We start from the raw sequence: 26,214 nt of genomic DNA on the forward strand, positions 1-26,214 counted from the left end.
TCAAGCGTTTCCCTGCACAGCCTGATTCCCTCAGTCCTTTTTCTCCTCTGCCACCGAGCTAGAGGTTTTGGCATTTTGCATCCCATGGAGTGCTACGAGCGTGCACGCGTACCACTATTGCTCACAGCACTTCTAGTGTTACCCTACATATTTGCACCAGAAAAGCCTCCAAATTTCTTGTGAAGTCCAGTGAAAATCACCAAACCTTTCTAAACCATCTGAATTTCAGTTGCTTTCTTTTCTGGAAGACTGGCACCAGGTATCACTGCTGTCGTCTGAAAATCACCTGCGGAAGTCCATGGTACTTTTGCCTTTGAACTGAGCTGCAGCAGGACCAGACCCTCACTGAATGGATGTTCTTCAGGCCACTGCCTGGTGCAATTACTCCTCCTGGCACAACACTCAGATTGCTGTTGCATCCAGCAGCACTAATAGCTTATACTATTCCTGTCTAACCCAAAGCAAACTGACCCCACAGAAAGGTGACTTCTTGGCAGAGCACCGGAGCAATCTACAGTTCAAGGAACATTTAAAATCAGCACTGGTACCAGAAGAATGGCTTCTGCTTCTCCTGTATCTTGCTGTTACATACTTCAGAACATTAGGAAGCAAGAATGTATATTAACAAAAGTAACCCTCTACTTTACACTTGAAGCATGAAATATAATACACTTCCATCAAGTTGCTGCCATTGATGTTGTGTTCACTGGCTTACACATCTGCTAACAGGCCAATAGCAAACCATAATTTACAAACACAATGAAAGTTTAAAAGTATTTTTTTAATTATTTTTTTTAAAAATTAAAAGCTCTGCATGGTTGTGCTAACTTCTGTACATGTTTCAACAACTTCTTACAGAGTTACGAGGGCATCTGAGCTCACCAGAACAGCCTTAGACTAAAAGACAGCATCACACTCTTTGTTAAAGTCAAATGTTTTTCTCCATCTCTTTAAAATACTGGCCTACGGTTGTTGCAAATAGTCTCCTTTGAATAAATCTCTCAGGCAACTCAAAAGTGCACGTGGTCAGGCTCTTTTCTAGAAGGGTTTGGGAGAGGGCACGTTGGAGAACTGCACATGGATTTCTCCGCTCAAAAAGTCTTTTGAAGTTTTTTCCCAAAATATCACAAAGAAATAAAACAGAGGGTGGCAAAAGAAAAAATAATTTCAGATTAAGAAAATTCTCCCTTTATGTTGCTTTGTAGCCTACAAATTAATGAAAATGAATTAACCTACTGAGTTATCAACAAGTGATACTGTCGACCTCATTATGACTAGAGTGCTACTTCAGTCTAGAGTTAGCACTACTAGGAGTGTTAGCTGCTAAATGAGGGAGTAATTAATAGCTGGTGCTCTGTCTCACTGAGACTCAAGCAATAAAGACACCAACCAAACTATGAAGAAACCATCAAAACGAGAGCAAAAGCCAAACAGATCTAAGTTTTTAAAGCCTTGGAGCTGGAGACCCCTCCAGAATACCTAATGTGTGAGCCTTCTTCTCTTCTGGGTATCAGACTTTGCATTCACTCCTTGTGAGTTCAGAAGACTTAATCAAAACAAATGTCAAAAGTCCATTACGCATTCTTCCTTTCACGAAAAGTAATTTTTAATACTGTGAAAACTGACAAACCTCAACGACAAGGCAGGGAAACATTACTGTAAGTTGCATTTCAGACTACCAATTCTCTTTCAAAATACAGCAGACCGCTGATGAACCCTTAGACTTGCGGGTCTAATTTCTGTTAGAGCTTGGAGCTGCCAAAGTAAAAGGGCTTTGTAAATGCATACTATAAAAGCATAGTTCATTTTCCTAGCCAACATTATGACTGTTGATTCATATACTTCAGAAGCACGTTGGTTTTTCTTGCTACGTTAACGAGAAATAACAGCCATGTCTTAAAATACCTAGGTTCATAAAATATAGAAAATAACCTTAAGGGAATCATATTTCTAATGCTTATCAGGTTTTTCAACCTATAAAATACTAATTACTAGATTTTTTTTAAAGGGACTATTTAAAGGCAGGTAATTTTGCCCATGGACATTTCTAAATCTCTCCAGAAATAAAGAAATATCAATGATTTATGATTTTCAGAACAGATAATTGTGCTTGAATTCAGATTAAAGGGAAAATTCCATAATAATTTAACTTGACATGAGCTGAAGGTAGCATTCAACAAAACATAATTATGTAATGACTAATCCCTGCATTTAACATACTCAGAAACATTAAATTCCATCGGATTTTGGAAACAATTAAACTGGGGAAATATTTTTATCATTTATAAAGATAGCTCTGTGAAAATTTAGGATATGATAAACAACTGCTAAAACTGAAGAAAGCATTTTCTTCTGTTACCTCTGTTCAGGAAAGCTTATTCTTAACGTTACTTATTGTTTACTGAATTGGCATCTAGTCTAAAAATAGCATTATACTGAGGAAAAAATGCATATATGACTGCTTCATGTTTTAAAGACTACACAGATACCTCACTCTTTCAAAATAAACTACATTTCCTATGTAATTTATTTTTTTATAATTTATGTAATGTATGCAGAGTGTGTTAGGTTTTCCCCTTAGACTGCTGGGACACAACCTGGACAGACCCCACTCAAACCCCTTGAAGGAGGAGGAATAACCGAGGCTTCAGCAGCAGCTGCCATGCCTTATTCCCTACCCTCTAGAAGAAAAGTATGCTTCCAGTCCTCATAAAACTTAAAACACACCAGTGATGCTTACTTATTCAATGGAAGGTGGTGGTCTTAATTGAGAAAGCTAAGTGAACCCACTCCAGACAGCTTTGTGAGCAATTTCTTGTAATTTCTAGAGCTGGTGTTTGCAAGAAGCTAAAATGGCTGTAAGAGCTCAATGGATGGCAAAGGCTAAGAAATCACGCTCTCTAGCACTGACGATGTAGGAGGCCCATCACAGTTCATTCTTTGTGCTTGGGAAGCCCCAGAGAGTAATCAATGTCCTCAGGGAAACAGATTATCCAGTACACAGAGGAAAGCTTTTCCTAGCTTACCAGAGCTCAGGCATTCCAAATATTAATTTTATTTATAGGTCTGAAGGGATTATTTTAATATTTTCCATTTTGTACTGCTTGTCAAAAGCTCAAAAGACTTCACATAGTGTAGAAAATTCCTGAGTCAACCCAGATGTCAGGTAATATTAATTATTGAATAATATAAGATTTTACTTTTTTTTGCACACCAGTCAAACTTTTTTTCTTTTTTTTTTCTTACCCTGATAAACGCAGGTATAAAACCAGCTTTGATCTTAACCTCAATGCAAAACCACAGATTCTAAAAGTTAGCGGTGGTATCATCATCTGTCATCCAGGAACGCTTTATCTTTTCAGATATTAATTCTATCTTATCAGATATTATTCTTTATAAGAAATTATGCAGCATCTATTCTTTTGCATTTACATATTGTGCTTGCATTTATCTGGCTCTGATTTCACTTATAAGGTGTCAATGTATAAGAAGCCACTGCTTTGCACAATATTGTTAACATGCCCTTACAAAAGAGGAACTTTGCTAGCCAGTTGCAGAAGGGAGCTACTTTTCAAAGAAGATGAATCTACAGCAACCCTCGTCATGCTCTGCTCTAAGCAAGCAAGAGAAAATGAACACCAGAAAAAACTAAAAAACTTTTGATGTTTCCAAGCGATTATCATGTTAAATATTCTCTGTCCTGAGGTTGAGTCTTTTTGCTAATATTGTTGCTTATTGCTAAGACTTAAAATTTATTGGATGTATTCAAAAATATTTTTGAGAAGTACTTCTGAGAGAAGAGCAAAAGAACTCAGGTCTAGATTTAATCTCTTGTAACTGCATACCCTGAAGTTCACCAGCTTCTGTCCCCTGTAACACAGCAAGTGTTTTCTTGACAGGAGGTCCTTTAATGAAACTTTTTTCTAGATAGTAAGAAAAGATTGTCTCTATATGTTTTCGATAAGGAGCACATGTAAAGCCCCAGTTCTTCTCCTGTTCATTAAATTCTTTGACACAGACAGCAAACAGTACCTCTCTCACTTTTATATCCTAACTTCCATTTGACATATGCCTGCTGTAATAATCTGCAGCTTTTCTTCAGCAAGGAAGATAATGTCTCAAAATATTTTAGATCATTTCATTTCTTATTCTTCCATCTGCTCTTTTCCAGAAATGAACAGTGTCCACAATCGTGGGCTTTTTGAGTTAGTTTTGACATTTCACCATCATAGCCAGCATTATCTGACATTCTCCAACAGCAATATTTTTTTTTTAAATGCATGCTTTTTCTAAGTCTGAATGTCAGCATGTATCAGAAAGGGGCAAGGAATTTGACTGAGGATTTCTTGGTGGTATACATAAAATTTTGGATAGTATAAAGCTCCAGTGCAGGAAAACAGCCTTCTTCAGACTAGCGGAAAACTGCATTCTTAAATTAAATTAATTAGGATTTAAATGTAGTTTTAAAATAAACGTGTAGGTAATTTACCAAAGAATTAAGGATCTAAAGAATTTGAGAATACGAAAAAACTTTTAAAAGGTATCCCCCCGCCCCAGATTCCTGTCAGCACAGCTTACATTCGGTCTGCACAAGGTCTCCCTAGAGCAAGCTGGGCACCCCGCACTAGGCCCGACCTGCCCCTAGGCCTTCTCCTGGGCCCGTGTAGAGCACCAGGGCCCAAAGACATGGCTTGTGCTATTTCTTTTCTGGGTGAAACTTCCTGAAACAACACGAATTTTGTGCCATGGGCTATTAAAGAAGAGTTGTATTTCTTGTTTGTTTGATTGTGTCCTTTAGCAAGGTGCCATGAATAAGCTGTGCACAACATGGTGGACAGCCTGGGACAAGGCCTTTGGGACCGAGGTTTGCTTGGGTAGTACCGGAGAACCACAGGGTGTTCCGATAACTTCGTATTGGGACATCAGACTTCAAACTGGAACATAACATAATGCAGTAGCATGTTCAGTCTTTTCCTTGGCTCCCAAACTTTCCCTGAATAAATGCTTTTTACCAGGTGAATGCTTCCTCTTTACAGCTCTTTTCACTGCTGCAGTAAAACAGAATAAATTGTGCTGTCAACACGTTCAACCTGATGCTGCAGGCTATGAACCTAAACATTCTCTGAAGTTTCTATTCACCTGGGGCACTGAAATTTTAGACCATCGCATGAGGCATGAGTTACAAAGTAGAGCTAATATGAAATTTCGACTGAATGATTTACTCATGTTCATGTTATTTCAAAACAATATTTAGAAGCAATTTTACTTCCCAAATTTCTAGGCTTTGTCCAGTTTGTGGTCATTTTGATCCAATCTGGCTTTTAGTTAGGAGAAAGGCGTTCACCATAAAGCTTGAGCTCTCAAATCCCCATTCAAAGAAATGCCATTGACTTCACTCGAATGTCAAGACATTTTGCAGGCCTGCTGCAGACACTTACTTGCATACTTATTTTAAGTCACAGTTACCATGCTACTAAATTTGATAGTACTAGTCACTCATTGCAAACTTAGATCCCTGGGCTATGAAGCAAAAGTAATTGGATTTATGGAATAGAGTTACAAAAGAACCAATCTAAAATGTTCTATCACGTTGCAGTCACATCAATGGTGGAACCTTAATAGTGTGTTTTTACAGTACTAGTAATTTCTCGGAAGGGAGAGGTAGCACTTTAAGCACAAAATTTAAGTACCTTTTTATAGCCATATCTAAAACAATTTATTTTATAGAGAACATTGAGCAGCAATAAAAACATATCTAAATAGTGTTAAAAGCATATTTGAGTTTACAGTTTTCCAAAACTGTTTTTTGAAAAAAAGAATAAAAATCATGGCTATTCTAACCATCTGAGGGTAATCAGGATTGCAATGCTAATTATCATTTGACTAGAGATTCTGCAACTGAGCTTCAAGATGTTAATCTGCTTGGACACAGGTTAGCTGGTCAGCTAAAAATACTACCCACTGAATGTTTACTTGCAGGCTGACATCTCACAAAAATAGCAGGGGAAGCCTCAGACTTCCGCACCCCAGGTCACTGGGGATCAGGTGCTTCACGTGGGACAGCGTGATTAAAGGCTAAGGAAAATCAATGGGCTGACCATACTGCTTTCAATGTGATAAACTAGCATACAATATTTCTATAATGCCCAGGCTGCCTTGTGCTGTTTCTACCATGGGAGTGCACATCTGAATTGGATTTTATCTTGCTTTTGGTGAAACAATTACCTCTACAGTTCCAGCAAATGTTCTTAGGGGAGAAGACTGGCACTGAGGAGTACTAAACCTCCTGCTGCTTCCCTTGAACTTGAAAATGAAGACGTGTTTTAGAACCCACTGAAAATATCTGAGGTCATGCACTAACTACGCAGTTGCAAAAAAATCCTTCTGAACTTTTGTGAAGGCCATAGAATTTCAGCATTAAATAGCCAACAGACAAAGGAAGTCCTCATTAGAGCTGAACAACAATGGAATTACCTTTCTTTTCTTCAGTAAAATACATACTTTCCACCATGTTTCTGTCTTTAGGTTATTAAGTGATGCTTAGTTGGTACTTTTCACCATAAAATAGAAAAAAAATTGAAAAAAAAAATTTAAGAGTTTGTGTACACGTAAATAATGAGGTTCTAAATTTGTTTACTAAAATATTAACTGAATGTTCTGAATATAAATACATTAAGAAAATTCACAGATATTGTGCAAATTTAATGATTTATTTTGCTAACATCTGCTCTCCTTGGTATGAATTATTCAATTCCTAGCCCATTCCCCAGCATTCGTATTCATTTAATGAGCAATCCAAGCAATAACAAGCCCTGAAAAACTAAGTATAAAACTGAAAACATAGACTGTTTCTATATTTTGGAAAAACGTATCAACATATTGCAAATAGTGCCAGAATAATTTATTTCAAAAAAGTCAAAATTCTAAGTTTGTTACAAATTTAAACCTATAATTTCTTTGTTAAGTTATTGCCATCATTATCATATCAATGAGAGCATGTCCTGGAAGACAACTCTTGTTTTAGGTATGACAGAAACCCCAGACTCTAAAAATTCCCCCATGCTTAAACATAATAATACAACAAGTGTGAAAATCTTTACCAGAAACTTCTTTAGGTGACTGAAAAATGTTTTTGCAATTCAAATTAGAAATCTAGTCACACACTAACACATTCATCTTTGCAAACTATTGCCTGAAAAGATACTGTTAGTCTCAATCAGTTCCACTTTTATTATTCCTTCAAGCACACCTCCCTTTAAAACTTTCAAGCAATGTCTTCACACATAAGCATTAGGATACCATTACATGATTTTCAATTTCTTCCTTGGCTCTGCAAACAATGCCAGTCCACACTGTCCTTCAGACAAATGTTTGCAACAAAATTCTTTTAAATTATCCCCTACAGCTATGCAGATGCTAGAAAAGAAGTATTCAAAATAGCTTAAAACAAAACAAAACCATAAACCTGACAGCTAGCATGCTGCGGAATTTATTAATCACAGCTATCTGACAGATGAGCAGAGGATGGTTGCTTACGTGCTGCAATACCTATTGATTACCAACCAATATTAGGGATTCAAATTCTTTGGAGGAAATAATATCTTTCATTAAAATGAGGCATTGCCCGTTACCTGGGGACCCATGTCTCATTACAATTAAAATGGATACACTAAACAAAAAAGCAATATCTAACAGTGCAAAAAAAAAATGTGAATGTCAGCAGAGTCCCAATTCTCCAAACAAACAAAAGAATGAGACTATCAGTATAGGGGAAAAAAAATTGTACGACGGGTGGGCCTCAGCTTTCCAAATCTGCTGTTCAGACAGTGTTCAATCTTACTCTGTCACAGCAATACAAAACCAAGGGGACCAGGAGCGAGGTGGATTTTGCAAGACGCAGATGCCTCAGAACATTTACACGGTACCTAACTATAAAGAAACCAGCCAGAAATACTGACAACCTTCAACTTGATATCCAGGTTTATTTTCATTGTACTTACCTGTATCTGAAGAATACTACATAGCAACTTCCTCAACTAGAACAAAACGTTTTTGCGTAACTTGAGTATTCTGGGGAATATATATAGTGCTCGCTGTTGCAGTTAGAAATGGAACTTCACAACATTAGGTCCATTCGCATCAGACTACCAAAACATACCTTAAATTTTGATTACAGGTACTCCACTAACGTATATATCCAAACCTGCAGGATACTAGTAAGAAAGAGGAACCCAAAAAGGTTCATGCAAAACTTTACAACAGCAACACAATTCTATAGGCACTGACAGCTTTCTACAGGAAAATCCCACTGAAGAACAAGCCTGAAAACATAGCTTGAGATAAATCAAAACATCTATATGAAATAATCTAGCCTGAAAAAACTAGGTTTGGCACTGGGGGTCCTGCACTTCCCTCTTGTGAAATTGTGTCCTTCAAATATCTTACCTGATTACATGTATTAATGTCTATTCCACTTTTCAGGTATTCCACTACTTTGTCCAGATTGCCAGCTCTGGCAGCTCGGAGAAAGCTTGCATTGCTGTCAGACTGTAAAAACACAAGAAGAAAAACATCTCTAGTTAGCTCCTGCTTAAAAGAGACCACAGTTTCACCACAGTGAAAGGTTTCCACATTTTATGTTGCAGGTTAATAAATACTGTGAAGACTTTATATTGCATCAGTATTAACATACAGATACCTAAACAGGGCAATATTGGCACAAAAGAACTGCCAACCTGCCAGAGTGAGCAAAAAAGTGCAATAATTGCTGAAGTTCAAAACTGAGGAAGAAGCAATGACAAGACAGAAATCATAGTAAATCACATTAAACAATAAGAAAAAAAATGTATCAAACTTCCTAGGCACAGTTTTCTGCATATGTGCTCAAAACTCAGGAAAAGAATTAACCTGTTGTTATTGGTTAAGATACTTAACAAAACATATGTTGGCTTTGGATTTGTACTTGGCATACAAAGTTTTATCACTACAATTCATGTTCATGCAAATGCACTGGCTTAGCACAGTGGCATGTACTGGAGAAAAAAATAATATCCAAGAGCAAAAAAATTCCAGTGAATAGACTTTATCAGCTGTGACGCAAACTGGGACATGATAAATGGGTAAAAAAATATGTAATTTTTTTAAAAAAATCACAAAACTGAGCAGGACTGCAACTGTAGCTAACCATGGAACAAAGCGGATGAAGTACTCAAGCCTGAATATCTAAATCCAGGATAATGTGGCAAACATGCTTGCTCATAAACTGCCTGCACTCGTAAACCCACACTCAAAGTCCCTTTAGCATTTATGGGTTGGGGAAAAAAAAAAAAAAAAACAACCACATTTTCATTTCTGAGCTAGGTTTTGGGATGTACCGTTAAGCAAGGGAGCATGAAATGTTTCAGCCCTCTCACCTTTGTGTACCACAATGCCACGAAATCGCACTGGCTATCTGAACTCAGCACGCACGTCAAGTGTTTACCCACATGCAAACCCACATGCAGGTGAATTGGCTATCAATGCAACTGCTGATTCCAGGAGAACAAGAAGTTGTGCAACAGAGGTGATATTTGAACAGAATAAGCATTTGGGAATGCACATAGAGACATAGAGGCTTTCATACTTCAAGTAAGTAAACAGTAGGAGTGGGTTTGAGAAGGCGGGCAAGGCTGCTCAGTGGGGACGTGGTTAGAGGTGCCTTGTCTACTTCACCTCCCTGCCAGAAGGAAAATCGCTCTTTTGCATCCTGAGAATACCCTGAAAGCCTCCCAGTATCAGCTTATTAATACTGATCGACAAAGCAATTTCTTTTGGTCACCCGATCCGTTCCAGTGCATGTATTTTGGTTGCCCTGCTTATCGCACTGCATGAACTCACTTCACAGCCACTGATTCCAACCTATTTTAATCTGCAACAGATGGATGTCATCGAAATGATTCTTTTTTACAACTGCGCTACATGCCAAGACAAAAATATTTCCTTTTAAATTCCTTTCAGCAAACTTCAGCACATTTTCCACATCTTTTACCGTTAAGAAAACAGACCGTCCTCCTAAACACGCAGCGGGGCGAAGAGAAAGGTAGCACAGGAATTCACATTGACAGAAACCTCTTGCAGCTTCAGGCTGGAGTCAATCAAGCATTTCGATGAAGCTTGACATAGGAGCGTATTTCAACAGGCTCTTGAAGGAAATCCCATTTAAGGCTGAAGAATAACTATTAGCACTGCACCATCTCCTATGTTGTGTACGCGCACATACACACACAAATACAAAATTGTATTTCGAAATTTAAATGTCTTTGAAAAACCAACTACATTGGTAAAAATGTTAACCACGATCAAATACCAGAGCACACGAGATAAATTCTGACACTCCTGAAATCAATGGGAAACGCATCTTTGCCCTAAATAGGACACACATTTTACCTTTTGTCCCATTTTTAATCATACTTTACTACAACAAATTAACATGCCAAACCTGAAATTGTCTGTTTTTATACTATTAAAGGTTGTTAAGGGAGAATGACACTACAAACATTTACAACTTCTTTTTTATTACAGATAAATACATCAGAGCTTGTTTTTCTTTCCCAGAGTAACATGAAAGGCTAAAAACGTTAAGCTCCCAATTATTGCTAGAAGCTCAGATGGCAGCTAGGACCATATTAATATATTTCATTTGTTCCTGCCTAAGAAGATCCAAACAGCACTTTCAAAGAGGATTCTCATTTCCTTGATGCATACTTTTGTCATCTCAAAATGAATGCAATGCACATCACTTCAGGATTCATTGCGTACACCCGAGTGTTGATCAAAATGCAGAATATACACTTCTTGTCTATGTGAAGAATTATTACGAATTAGTTATACAAGATTAACCCCCTGCGCAGGAACTTTTATAAGAAGCATCTCTTGCTGTGTATGTTCTCGTTGTGAAATAATAGTGCTTAACAGTGGAGAGAAGAGCAATAAGATTGCTAAAATCCCAGTGAAACACGAGATCTTGATGCTCCTTGTAGGTGCCTTCGGAAATACCAAACCACATTATCTTTTTTTTCTTTTTAAATGTACTTTCTCAAGGTAACGCGTACTGATATCATATTAGATGAATATAATTGTGACTGTTCTCTTTATAGTCCTGCCTATCCTATTTCAAAAGGTCCTCACAGGCTCTCATGAAAAGTGTAAGCAAAGCAACTGACAACACACCCAACATGACTGATGCCTAAAACATCACCACGTGCTTAAGCAGAGCCAAATACGTAGCAGTCAGGAGTATGACGGTCAATGAAGACTATATCAAATGACAAAGAGGGTCTCCTATTCTCTTTTTTATTTCTTGAACAAGCAAGGGTATTAGAAATCAATGGAAAATATCAAGCTATGGCACAGAGGAAGCAAGCGAGCTCATCATGCCTGGCATTTTTACAGCCTGTCTTGCATGACATTTCCACCACAGTGTCTCAGATCGTCTAGGGTGTCCTAGGGTAGCCATCATCGTCTAGGGTGTCATGTTATTCCATACAAAAATGATGTTCTTATTTAAATCAAACTTGAACACACAACTAAATGACACGAAGCAGCAGTTCAGCTGCTTCACATACAAATTCATGCACAAATATCAGTGAGTGCTGACAGCTGAAGGAGCATCCAAAGGTTCAACATTGTGTTTTAAAGCTTGGAAATCCTACAAGTTAGGAGTAACTCATATCTCTATTTTCTTTCCTGGTCTGGTTGTCAGCTCTGATTTTTCAGTAGGTCATTGGCAGTTTCTCCTTTTCCCTGTGCTATCAAGGTCTTAAAAAAGCATTTTTGTCAGGACTGCGCTCTCAGCAATTTACTCACTTTGGCACATCACAAATTCAAATCCATTTTGAGAAAATTGTCTCAGTAGTCAGCAGCAGCAGTTTTCTATAGTTTTACCGTACTAGGAACCCATGATTTGTGATCTGTGGACTTTCCCAGTTAATTCAGTAATCTCATGAAATATTTTGTTTCCGTAAATGCAGATTTTTGCTTGAATTCATGATGCATTTCTGTGGCACAGAAGCTGGAATACTGGTCTTCATTAGCTTGTTGGCTGGTGAAGACAAACTGCCAACAAACTGTCTTTCAAAAATACTTCCTTACAAGAAAGAAAATTAAAACATGGTGCCAGAATCCATTGCATCCTATGATATTTAACACATCATCTCTCCCTGTGTACACACCTCTGAGATTTTTAGGAGTTATACACCTATATGCAAGTCATACGCAGAAGCAAGCACTCTACTAATAAGGAAAAGATTACAGAACAAAAGTATGTGGTAAGCAGCTACCAGCAAGCCCCTGAACATGCGAAGCTGGCGATCTGGGAAATTCAGATATTAACACACTGATTTGCAAAGTCTCAGCTGGCATCTCGGCATATCCCTTAGGGTTCAGATCATTCGAGTTAGGGACCACTTTGTTTACATGGGGCCACTAAGACTGCAGTTTAATCACTATGTTATTAACATGCTATTAAAACAAGGTACAGAGGGCTGAATAATACTTACCTGGTATTTTATACTATGGAACAAAGCCACAACCTGGCTGAAGTAGCAAGCTTTTTTAATGTACTTTTTTGAGACACCTAAGCTATACGGTAAAAATGCGCCATTAACAGTAGCTAACATTAACTTCTGAAGGGCACATAGAGAAATTTCTTTTCACAGAAACCAAGACTGAATCTGGGCTATTTATTTGCAGCTCTACAGATACCAAATATTGCTGACAGACTAGGTCAATAGACATTGTTAAAAAGAAATAACAAAACCGGCCAAACAACAAAAAGCAATGTTCCAATACAACTGCAGTGAGAGAGTACTACAAGTCTTTAATGACTATCTTTTAAGTTAACCTTAGAATCACAGACTCATTAGGGTTGGAAAAGACCTTCAAGATCACCTGGTCCAACCATCACCCTACTACCAATGTCACCCACTAAACCATGTCCCTAAGCACCAGGTCCAACCTTTCCTTCTTTGTTAACTTTTGACTGAGGATAAATTAACTTCAGCCAGAAATGAGAATTTTCCAGAACACTACAAACAAATAAGCTATAATGCGGAAAGTCATCGTAACCTTAGGTATTCTCAAAGGAGAAAGCAAAAGTGTTGTCTATAAGTAGCTAGCTGTCAGACATTACATATAAAAATGTAAGAGAGAAGGGACAGAATGCACATTATCTGATTTAAAAATGCTGTGGATCCAACTTGTTTCATGCTAATTGCAATGCCAGAATATTGCCTGAATTTGAAACATGTCTCAGAGAGTCTGAGTAATTAAAACTCATACGGAAATCAGTGTTTTATATTCAAATAGCCAGAAACCTTCCCTTCTGGGTCCTCTGTCCTCACTCTGGTTGCCATTCCTGGCTCAGCATACCACATCACTTACAGCACATACCATGCGCCTGCTTCTCAAATGCATTTTATAGATATGTGTAAAAATAAACCATGGTGCATAGTGTTGAAGTCATATGCTGTATCGAACTCCTAGGTATTTCTCAACATATTCAGATTTCCTGGTAAAAAACAGTTTCGTGCTTAACAAGAAAAGATTGGGGCATAGGAGCCTTCAGTTTTCTGTAACTGAAAACCTCTTTCATGATAGCATTATTCAAACCATCCAAATAGTCCTTGGAAATCATTTCTACAGCAAAATTACTCCGGAAGGTTGGCTTTTATTTTTTTTTTTCTCCAAATAAGGAGAATGAACCAATGCCTATCCATAATCACAAACATCTCCATGCTAGAACAGTCAAGCAACAAAACCTATTGAACATTTATTAATTGAATGACATGAAAAACAGAAGTCAAAACTGGTGCAAAGTAAACAAATAATAGCTTTACACCTTAATTTAGCATTTCTGATTTGTGTAAGTTTTGTATGTGTCGAAGTGTGTATCTGAAAATGAAAAACCCTTTTAAACTTACCTTTCAAACATGCACTCTGTGACATTCTACTTTGATTTTATGGAGAAAATTTAACCAGCCATAATTTTTGAAGAGTCCGGCCCTGCAAAAACTGATTTTAACTTGCATGCATTATATAAATCAAGACGTTCAAACCACTAGTAGTTATAAAAACGTCCACGTTAAATTGAACCCTCTATTATTGTTGTACATAAAACCAGCATTAAAACAGAATTAGTCAATGCATCAATCTTCAGGTTTATCTGACTGTTGATGCCATTTACAAACTCCAGAACAGTGAGGAGGTGTTTGTTCAACAGCTGCTTCTATAATTAGTAAAATGCGGAAGGCTTGTTAACTCTTTTTTCTTCATCAAAAAGCTCTTAATTGACTGGTGACTCATCATGTTAATATATTCAGGTAACGCCTGGGGTTGAGAAGTCAGCCCACCACAGACGGAAAGTTGCGTCACCTAAACTCAGACTTTTGTGGCTTCTTGATGTTATTCAGTACTTAAAAGACACAAGGAAATAAAAATGACAGCAATGTGAACACATTCCATTATTTTTTTTATTATGAGCTTCAATTTCTGCTTGTACCCTTGAGGCAACCACTAAATTTTTTCCCAATTGGCTTGGTTATTCTCGGATTTCAGCAACCATCTGCTCAAACCAGCCATGGTTTAATTGGGTGCAACTCCACAAAGCAACACAGATGAGGTGTTACCATGACCCAACTCATTTGTCACATACGTATCTTTTGCCAGTACGGTCGCTTTTTCCATACTAGCATCCAAATGTAAAAAGATAGGACTTGAAAAGGAATGTTTTTTTCTCAGGAAATGCTTTCTGTAAACCTTGCCAGCTACTCATATTTCATCTTTTGCACCCTGATTTATTTTTTTTTTATATTGGCCTGAAAGTGCTGCTGCCATCCGAAGGACATCGCAGTAGAACAGCGGTGATTTTGTGAATTACAAGCCTAAGATGCAGCTATGACTGCAAGGCTACAAAGGCTTTTTCTTTTCTTCTCTTTTCTTTTACTAAACCATCGCAACAGAGTTTCAGACTGCAGTTCTGATACTTATGCTAAAACATGAGCTAAGTCTTGCACTTGCAATGGCATTTGTAAATCTTTTTGGTAATTCGTAAATGTTTTTAATGAGATAATAACAGTAGTGGAAACATACTTTCCCCAGCTTTTAACAAAGTAATGTTCATCATCTGAAAGAAAAGAAATACAATAGTGCTTTACTTTCAAGGCCACTTCCTTTGCTAAGTATGCTTTCCTTCTGTTATTTTGCGGAAAGACATGAAGGAAGATAGATTAAATGTCAGGTCTTAAAGATATTACAGTATCTCAATTTCTGGATGAACATGCCCTATTTCCTTATAACAATTTTTAAAAAAAAAAAAAAACATAGCTTTTCCCATTCAAGTGTGTAAAAGTACTTTAGATCTAATTCATCTTGCTACGTACCTTTGCTTGTGTAGAGTTTGTTAATAAACCACTGAACTAAAAAGCCCACAGATCTAAAATGACAGTCTTAACTAAACACATATGTCTCTTTCATAAGCTAAACTGTCCTCTTGCCCAGAAAAAAGATACAATTGACCTTACAAAAAAGTAACCTGATAATTTTCTTTTTCAGAGAGAGAAAATGAATCATAGGAACAATGAAGTACAAACAGGAAGACAAGTCTTCAGAGACAAAAGATCACTAGCAAGCCAAATATCCTCTATCAAGATATTGCTAACAACATCAAAAAAATGATTATTTTAATCCCAGGGGTCTAAGTACATGTAATAAATACCACATTTACTTATCTGTCTAGGTTGGTGGTGATGGTTATAAATTGGGAAAATATAAATATCCTTTCAAGTACATATGCACATGAATAATTTCAGGCAGTTTGAATATTTAGACCAATTAATCCTGGAAAGTTATGAAGGAGATGGAGAAGATGGCATGACTCTCGCTGGCACTGAGCTGGCCCCGTGGCTAGAGCTGCCCTCCCCATAGCGTTGCACACAGCACGTACACGGGCCCATACTTTGCAAAAAAGACTATTGCTACTTATAGCAAAAGGTGCTGCATAATAACAAGACAGTGAAATAGCTGTAAGTAAAGAAAAAGCCTTTGTGCTATACACTATATACAACCTCGGATTAAAACATTCATTGATTTCAAATCAAAAACAAGTTTGCACATATTTAAACTAAGAAACCAATTGCCCAGTACAGGTGGCTGTGCTAGAGGTGATGGGATTCAGAGGTGGCCCTTTCACTCCTGTGCTCCTCAAGGTGAATACTGTCTCATTAGACCTGCTACAGGACACGTAGGAGCCAAGACTATACAGTGCCAAAGTAGGTGGGAAGATTAATGTTATTGCATCTATTATACATAATGGTAAAAGCTTTCTTATGGCTGCAGCCAGACAAGAGACAAAGAGGCTGCAGCCAAAAGAAGATATAATGTGTAACGATATTCAAGACTTAGAGTGTCCTTGAGAAATGAATTTCACTGGTATCATCGGATGTGGAAAGAGCTGCTGCAAAGAAGAAGCTAAGAAAATAAAACTCAGTCAAGGAATGCATTACGATGCACATCCATTATAAAATTACAATTGTGTTATAATGCCATTATTCCCATATTGATGGGAGAATTCCCAATTATTTTAAGGGATGACTTTCATTTTACGTTCGTCGTTACACAGAAACACCTTCAATTCCTTTGCAAACTCCTTTTTGAAATTCCAGCATTTGCAGAATACCTTTTTTCCAGCCATTCTTTTCTTTCCACTGGAATGTACAAATGTTTAATCAGTTTGGGCTTGTTTAACCAGGGGAAGAATAAAGGACTACATTCAGCAAATCATGCTTCAGACTTAGCTTATTTTTTAACACATCTTTAGGTCCAGTAGATCTCAAATTAAACATGTTCTTTGCTAAAGGATGGATACATGCTTAACTGTTTTCTTGAGTTTGGGCCAATATTAGAAACAGCAGCAGCAAAAGAGGAAGAGAAAACTAATGCAAAATCAACCCTTCCTTGAGCCAAGAAGCAAATGTCTTCTATAAACCCTTTATGACACTTAACTGCCACAGACATCTGTAGGAGTCCTCCCACAACGTTCATTAATTTGACATACTGGACCCACTGCCAGCTGACTTTTACTATTTAAATGAAGGATTTGTGAGAACTGAGGCAAAACTGCACAGTTTTCTATGAAAAAGAATAGAAGTCTTTTTTACCCAGCTGGAGTTTCCTTCAAATTACTGTATTTGAAATGATATGTTATTTTAATCCATACTCATTTTAAAGTATAAAGCAACATCAATAACAGGGTCCTAATCTAGAACAGCACTTCAGTACTAGCTGAACTTCAGGCACGTGTTATCCCTGATGTCCCACTGGGCTTAGTCATGTCCTTAAAAACAAACATTTTGGTATAAATACCAGCTTGGAAACAATGTGTGCAAGTCTAAGTTACACTGATCAGGAGGAATGTAAAAATAGAATCTCAAAAGCATCTGGAAAACACAGTCTGGATTAAAAAAGAAAAAAGAGAAAGAACAAAGAAAAAAAGTAAAAAAAAAAAAAAAAAAAAGACTTGGGTTTAATAAACTTGAATGAAAGTATCATTTTGTCATTTCCAGAAACAACAAGGATTACGGTATGTTCACAAATGAACCACAGGATCATTCTAATGTCTCCTGTATGACACTCGCACTTACTGAAGTCTCTTAAATACTGATATGGAACCAAGATTTCTGCTAAATGAATGGAATAGTATTAAAGCAAGCAATAATATTTAGGATCACCTGGACACCGTGTATTGAGATTTTGAGGTGTTTGGAACAACTTCAGAACTTGGCAGACATTTACATGGTTTCTGCGGCAAGTTTCCATTACTAATGATGTCCCTAAATAGAGAAGTAATGATGTGAGAACACCTCTAGAAAGAATCAGGATGCCATTCCAAACATACCTAACAGAAATTCGTTTTTAACTTGGTTTAACAAAAATCTAGCCTGCAAACGAAGTTTATGACAGACTGCTGACAAAGAATTCTGTCACTATCATTAATTTTTCATCCTTTTCTATCCCTTGTCTTATCTCCGAAGGGACATTTTCTAAAAAAAGAAATGTACTAACACCATCAGTGCTAATGAATCAGACAGCTTTACTTACCTAAACACCATTAACCGATTGGCCATTGATTCAAATTTACTGGTACCACAAACAGAAAAAATGATTTCATGTTCCTCTGAGATGGACTAAAATAGATGCAAACAAAATGGGTGTTACTGAAAGGCAGCAGTTTCTAACTCCGTGCCAGTTCTGCCAGCAAGACTCCTATTAAACACCTTACTGTACAGAAAGGTAAAACAGACGCTGAAGTCGTAAATGAAGAATTGTTAGCTCTATCCCTCTATCCACTGAGGGGAAGGAGGTGGGGGAGGCAAGGTTTCCTTTAGTAGATTTTTTAAATAGCCCAGTACCCAGCATGGACAGTTTCCTTTTTGTCCTTCCACATTATTAGGTAATTCCCAATCAACTGGGAATTACACCAGAAGCTTACGTAAAGCAGACAAAACCTTTCTCTTCCTTAACTGGGACATTTGCTGGGTGTACATTGACTATGATATTAATTAGTCATTGTTTCCCCTTAATTCCTACCGTAGCTGTACCTGTGAAACAAAACTCCTGTAATCCTGGGGCCAAATTTCAAATAATCCAGCTCAGGGCAGCAAAGAAAAGAACCAGTTTCACCTGACTTCACCTGTGTGAAAGTTACATCGCTCATTCAAGCAGGTCATACAGGCTACCTATAATATCAAATTATATTTAATAATAATAATAATAATAACAATAACAACATGGTACTTCCTAAAAACAGTTCATTCCACATCAATGTTAAGAGTCTAAAAAACGTAGAAGGAATAGCTCTGTGGCTGCATTTCCCACTGCCTGGAAAGCCCCCAGTTTGGAAATCTGTAACTCCCACTTCTGACCTGCTTAACACCTTAAAACTTTCTGGCTTCAGTTCCACACGCTGTAGTTACAGCGCAAGAGTCTGGATCATGAGTCCTACCCCACCACCTCCCTGGGCAACCCGTTCAATGCCCGACTGCTCTTTCTGAGAAAAAATGTCTCTTAATTTCCAGCCCAAACTTCCCCTGGCGCAACTTGAGGCCATTCCCTCTAGCGCTATCACTAGCTACCTGTGAGAAGAGGCCGACCCCCGGCTCCCCACACCTTCCTTTCAGGCAGCTGCAGAGAGCAATAAGGCCTGCCCTGAGCCTCCTCTTCTCCAGACCAAACACCCCCAGCTCCCTCAGCCGCTCCTCACAGGACTTGTGTCCCAGGCCCCTCACCAGCTTTGGCGCCCTGCTCTGGACACACTACAGGGCCTCGATGCCCTTCTTGTAGTGAGGGGCCCGAAACTGCACACAGCACCCAAGGTGCGGCCTTGTTGGTTGTGGTGGTTTTTACATGTTGCTGTTACCTCAAAGCTGAACTCAGTATCAGCATTTGACTCCCCACTTGAGAGTTATTTAGCACCATATAGTCAATTCAGGATAGTTAAGCAAACATGTTCCTGATTTCCCCAGCAAGATGGGTCTGAAGCAGCAGACTGTATTTTGATCTTAGTTGAGAAAAGATTAGATTATGCACTGTAATTCTGCCACGTGAACTGGCTGAGTACCAGCTGAATTATTCTGAACCTCGTATTTGATACTAGAGTCTTCCTGCTCAGCTTGAGGTGGCAGTGCCCTTCAGAGGAGACCAGGACAGCGTGCATGGCCACAGCCCCACAAAAGCAGAGGAAGCCCTGAGCTAACAAAGCACTGTGCTGGATATGACATTCCTGCTTGGGAAACGGCAGTGTACGATTTCTCCCTTCAGAAGACAGCTTGATTGGTATCTCTAATCTACAGACCTTTTTTTAACCATTTTTATACGGAATCATAAAAATAAATATACTGAGGTACTGTACACCTTCTTAGTGAAATAAAGCAATTCTCCTTTGCAGTCCCCCAAAGGAGTGTAACTGAATCCAGAGCAACTCAGTCAGTCCTCACCAGAGGCAAACAAAGCCAGGCCCTTATGATGAAATGTACTGAAGCCATTATCAAAGTGCCTGATCTCTGCCTGCTATGAAAAGCTCTGAAGGCTGAACTGAGAAGTATCCAAAAAAAAAATCACATGCTGCTGGATTTGGCTCGCTCCTGCCTCCTCAAAGAGCTGACCTTATCCTGAAGGACAGCCTGGTGACTGTAAATTCAAAGAGGGAGGGAGAACTGTTTCAGAGTTTGCTTATTTGTGCATTTCTTATCACAGGGAGCCTCCATACGCTGCCTAACAGCTTCAGGCCACTCACCTTAAGGGAAATACTACAATGCCCATCCAAACCAAAATAACATAAAACCTACATATTCAGCGATGCCTCCCATCACACAGGGAAGTGCTGAGCTCCCATTGCCCCTCCTCCTGACTGCATGCTTCCCACCATGACTGCTGGAGCTCAGTTGTTAATTCAACCCAAAACTGCTCAGACCACAAACGTTTATTCTGGGACAGAGCAGCACTTCTTGCGAGAGGTTTCCCCTTATCTCCTGAGCTGTACACCTAACCTGAACTACAGTTCCTATAACGCACTACTGCAGTTCCAACAAGTCCTCCATATTGAATACCTGAGGACAGTTTTATTTTAGATCAATATGGGAGAAGATAAAATTTGGCTGCACCAATATTAAAGGTTTTCTGATATTCTAGTTCTGCCAGAATTTTCGACGCTACCCCCTTTTATCGCCAATTTTGATCAAAATAACCACTTTATAAATGAATTTCCCAAGCAGAGGGGGGAAAAAAGATAAAAAAAGGGAGCACTTATTTTGCCACAGACATTATACAAATATTCACCTAAGTGATTTTCTTCTGGTTTGCTGAGCAAATGCTGACATTACTGCTGTTATCACTTATGGCATGCCTAACCCCAGTCTTGCAAACTGTTGTCAATGTATCCCCTTCGTGTGCCTGGTCCTGCTCACTGCAGCCCTCCTCTGCATAAATACCTGTGGGGCTCCGTCTCTGCTGCAACCACAGCAAATAATGTAACGTACTGGAGAGACAACAGATTAAAAAAAAAAAAAAAAAAAAGGAAAGAAAGAGAGAGTTACTGAGTCCTGTTCTGAGTACGATCGATGTAGGATCATTTACAGCAGCAGTGTTACACTAGGATAGCTGATTACACCCATTCATTTGAAGGACCTGGTTCCCTAACAGCAGTCTCTCCATGTACCTAAGCCTTTTGGTGGCTGACAATGCTTTCAAGCTACTGCACAGCTTAGTGACAGCTGCTTGTTAATTACAGTCACAGTAACGAAATGAAGCTTAAACACAGACCCCTCTAGCAGATTACTGAATATTGCGAGCTATCAAGCAAGGCCCAGGCTGAGCAAAGAAACCCTTTTCAAATCTAACATCCTCAACCGTGATCTTAATTTTCCCCTTTGATTCCTGCTGTCCTCAGCCGAGACTTACCAGGGCTTGGGGGTCTTTACTTTCTTCACTGTTGCATCCATAATAATCCGGGGTTTTATCCAAGTCCTGTAAGTTCCCCGGCGCTCTCACGCCCTTATCCGAGTGACACGACTGGCAGAGGGGTGCATTGCCCATAGCAGTTCCCCGTCCCCTCCTCCAAGCGGGGCTGCCCTCGCGCCGCAGAGGGTGCCCAGCGCTCCCGCGGGACAGCCGAGGGCGCGGGAGTACCGTCGGCACGGAGAACCCGAAACCCCAGCAGCGACTGCAGGCAGCAGTCAGTGACCATTTCCAATTCAGGCGCTGCCGGCTATTTTTACACCTACCAGGCCAGCTATGCATGTAAATGGAGTTGGGCTGGGGTGGGGGGGACTGCCTTCCAGCATACAGCCCGCATGTAAAGTTAAAGTCCCACTGTGCGAAATGCCTCTACATGTGAGGGTTATTGAATTACCCAGTTGCATGCCTTTGAATGTTTTGATTTTTTCCTACTGCTCTCGGCCTCGCTGTGTTTACATAAAGCACTAAATTTCGGAACGTTGCTAATGCCTTCTGAGTTTCTAACTCAAAAAGATGATTAATTCAAGTTGCATCTATTTGATACTCACAAAACAAGACGAAATGTCTGAGTACAGAGACTTCATGAGCATTTTTTCCAGTGATTCATTTGGTATTTCATGTTCACGTGGATACTAACCACGCTGAGCTTGCTTTGAATTGATACAACCCCTGGGTTTGATTTCAGACGAGCTCAAATTTTTCCAAAAAGGACAATGCTTGTTCACTCTAGCTCTTGCCTGGATCATGTCTGATCTTGTTCTGATCATTTGTTGTTTTGTTTTAAGCCTTTTTTAAGCTAGAATACCAATTAGAAGGGGAAAAGAGAGAGAGAGAGAGAGAGAGAGAGAGAGAGAGAATAAGGACATTCCCTCTAGGTTTGAGTTAGTTATCATGATTGTACCCAGGAGGACAAAAATCATTTTGAGGATTGTGTTTGGAATCCACCCATTATCCCAGACGAGGCCTACTGCAGAATTAAAATTAAAAAAATCTGAGAAATAATTAGCATTTTTAAGATGCTTCCTGAACAGCTGGAGGTAACAGAGACAGACTGCCTGTCTGTAGGTAATGGAGACCCATCGAGTAAGAGTATATTGCAATTACACATCCAACCCATGAGTGGAGCTGGGCATGGATTGGAAAAATTAAGCCCCACATTCCTTAGAAACAGCACGATCCTCAAAGGATTGTAACACCTAGCCAAAATTTTTCTCGACGGAGTTTCAAACTATTGCAGATATTGCAATGCACAGCAGTCAGGTGTCCCTGCCACCCCATTGATTTCCACCAGTTACCCTTCACAACAGCGCCAGCTACAGAGAGAGCTCTCCCCGACCCCCTTTCAAGGCTTGTTGATCTGTATAGCGTTCTCTTCTGTGTTAATTACCATGAGGTAGATTTGAAACGGCTCTGTAATTTCTCCTTGACTGATGAATGCTCCAGGATGGGAACATTAGCTCCTCTGAAAAGCCCTGGGCACTACCGCGTGTTACGAGTTTGAGCGCACACACTGGAGAGATGCATGCACGAAGTAGCTGAAACCATTGTCACTTTCAGTTATGTGATTACATATTTATGTAGAACTGAATAAAACCTGAACTACAAAGAATCCCCAGTATTGCCATTTTTGTCAGCAACTGGCAAATACAAGCGAGAGAATGTTAAATCTTACATTCAAACAGCCCGAACTTCAAATATAAAATGACTAAAGGACAAATAAAGGCCTCAGCTCATGTTAAAATTATAATAATCAAATATAATATGTGCACACATTACTTCTTAGCTATGGGCAGTCCGGATATGAATTTGCTGCAGTGGGAATGCCAGCGGCCCCAACCATCACAACCGCACTGCAGTTCCCATGATGCTGAAACCACTGACTGCTTCTAATCGACACCAAAGATGTTCAGGAAATTTTCACGTGAGGCTAGCTGACCCACAATTACCATACACGTGTTCCTCCTTGTTTTCTTCGATTCTTCCACATGCTTACCTTGTGACAGTAAGGTATAAATACTGTCCTAACCTCTTCATGTGACTATAAAAATAAAAGGATGCTCCAAAAGCTTGACTCGACCAAAGTTCATAAAACTACGGTTCCAATATAAACCAGAACTAAAAATCCTGGATAGAGCAGTCAATTTAATGTGAAATGAACTTACTAGAAAACAGAGAAGAGGGTGAAACAAAGCATCTGCTGAAGGGAAAAGGGTGGCAAAAACAGAGTAGCTCGCATTCCTTTGAAATAATGCATGCAGAAAGCCCCAATCTGTGTGGACATCTGATGGAGAGCAGTGGATAAGCCTTCTGCCAGAGACTTCTAACAATATTACTGTTGTTTGTCGAAACAGTTCAAAGTCATTAGGGCAAATTACTCAGAAAGCAAACATTTTCATGTTTTGCCAAACTTAGTTAGGCCATAACATTCAAAGTATATGTCTTATGATGTAGGACTCCTAGACTTTGCGGAGGAACACGCTGCAAGATCTTTCCAAGCTCTTGTGCTCTTTTTTGCTGTTGTCTATCTGTTGTCTTTTGCTGCAAGTCTATCATATCAGGCAGCAGCAGCGAAGCAACCAAAACACAAAGGCACGCTTTTCAAGCATGAAACTCACACACAAGCTTCTTAGTCCTCCCCTCCGTACAGAAATGCCTGAGCCTGCACTGTGTTACGCTGCCAGAACTGCTCTGAAGCCAACGGCACTGCATGTCTTCACAAGGGAACTGAACTTTTTTAGGAACCTCTTGTAGGTTACTCACTGAATCCACTTACTTTGTCATGCTATAATACACCCTCTGCTCCTCAGCAGCGCGTCAAACCTCTTTGCAACAAGAGCTCCAGAAGCTAAATGCCAACCCTTAACTAAAAAAACCTTTACAAACGCTTTAAAGTGCCTGGTAAGAAACAGGGCACAGCATCTGTATACCACACTTAAGTGTTCATGCTAGGACAGCAAGCAGCTGACGGGGATGCAATCCCTCTTGTCCCCCAGCACGCTGATGCTACAGGAGAAATGTGATAACAAGTCAATAGTCCAGGAAACAGCCTTTTTGCTTCAGTTTATGCCTTGTAATTGTAAAACTTGTAAAAAATTTTGTGGAAAAAAAAATCATGCTGTGCTTCACTTCCAGTTTGTGCATTTGCCACAGTACTTGTGGGGAGTGTGAGCTGGTTCGTTCATTTCGGCACATTTTCTCCAAAGTTAGCCTCGCAGAGTGGCAGCGTTAATGTGTCAATATTCACATTTTTCATTTTAAGAGGAATATTCTGGAAATTCTCCTGTCAGAAACCCCATTCTTCCCACTCCCTTGCCTCCTTAATTCAGATCCTAGTTATCCACACATCCAACTTGCTTTGTTCTTGTTCAATAAACTACATCATTGTCAGCTGATAAAGTACTACCTCAAAGACCGGAAAACATTGGGACAATGCAAAAAATACAGGATTTAACATGACTGGGCAAATAGGTATGACATGAACTCAATTATACATTGGCATATTCAAGCTAGGAAAGAGCAGCTCTCAGTTTGCCTGGAGCTACCAGACAGCCATAAGGCTAATTCTTCTCTTCGCGTCATCCTTACGTGGCATGGGGGCTTGTTGCAACGCTTTCATTAGCTATTGTTCTGCAGAGAATCCAACCTCCTTTGGGAATTTTCTCCCTGCAACATTTGCATTTGTGTACCACTCAAATAATACAAAAAAGTGACCGGACTTCACCAAGACAATGCAGCTCAGCGAGTTCAAAATCCTCGGTAAAGACCATTACTAGTGTGACGGCCAGCTGCTAAAAATACAGAAACTTATACAGAGTCCTATGAGCTGCCTTCTCTATTTCAAATAATGCTATAGGCTTTGGGAAACGTTCTGGTTTCAGCACTTGAACTCCCTCTAAGCCTGCAGCAGTTACATCTATCAACTTTTCAGCTACACAAAGCCAGTGCACAAAACCACACACAAAGCCCGCGGCAGACTTCTCGAAGTTTCATCCTGTGAGATCTTTTGCATCAAGTGCAGCAAAATGTACCTTCCAGTCTCACGTAAACAGCCATTAAGTAAATTTTCAAGAGTCGTAATTTGCTGTATTTTGTACTACTTACACAGCTTTCCTATCCAAGACACCTGAAAGAGATGCAGGTGAAGATAAAATTACAGAGAGTTCAGTAAAGATGTTCATTGCTAAACCTGACCAGAACAGCCTCACTTTTATTTTTCTTTACAGAAGGGCAGTCTAACACATCATATAATGCCCGTTCAGAACAGCATCATATATTTCATAGGTATTTTTCTCAGATTTGTACCTAGCTTAGTTTAAATGTTAGCATCAGACAACTTCTGACAAAACAATCGCTACCTCAAATGCCAGCAAACACCATCATGCATCTGTGACCGCTCACATAGTCGGGTTTATTTGAAGTTTGTCGTATCTAAAAATACTGAACCTACTCAAAGCATGTAGTATACAAGTAAAACACTTGCAAAGCCCTGTAAATTAAAAATGGAAACCAAAATCCACAGATAAATATAGATAGCATTGCATGACACCATATAAAACACTAAGTGAAAAAAATGAGGAACCATCAAAAAGATGTACGTTAATGAAAAAACAATATGGAAAGAAATGTTTTTGTATATGTAATGCTGCACTTTTATCATATTGTATTTAT

The 26,214-nt window shown here is 39.1% G+C and overlaps 1 protein-coding gene across 35 annotated transcripts in view; it reads right to left on the reverse strand.

Annotated features, from left to right (window-relative positions):
* The window catches only part of ANK2 (ankyrin 2), a gene marked incomplete at its 5' end in the record, with an annotated part of 358,674 nt that overhangs the window by 143,839 nt on the left and 188,621 nt on the right, over nt 1-26,214 (reverse strand). For 19 of the 35 annotated variants that reach the window (XM_080591203.1, XM_080591200.1, XM_080591209.1 and 16 more), the window contains one exon: nt 8,446-8,547. In XM_080591203.1, the coding sequence (XP_080447329.1) occupies nt 8,446-8,547 (102 nt within the window). Of the gene's footprint in view, nt 1-8,445; nt 8,548-21,489; nt 21,831-26,214 lie in introns of those variants that run through there. The other 16 variants (XM_080591197.1, XM_080591192.1, XM_080591189.1 and 13 more) reach the window with 10 other exon arrangements.

Source organism: Anser brachyrhynchus (genome assembly GCF_964034855.1).
Source record: "Anser brachyrhynchus genome assembly, chromosome: 4".
NCBI lineage: Eukaryota > Metazoa > Chordata > Aves > Anseriformes > Anatidae > Anser > Anser brachyrhynchus.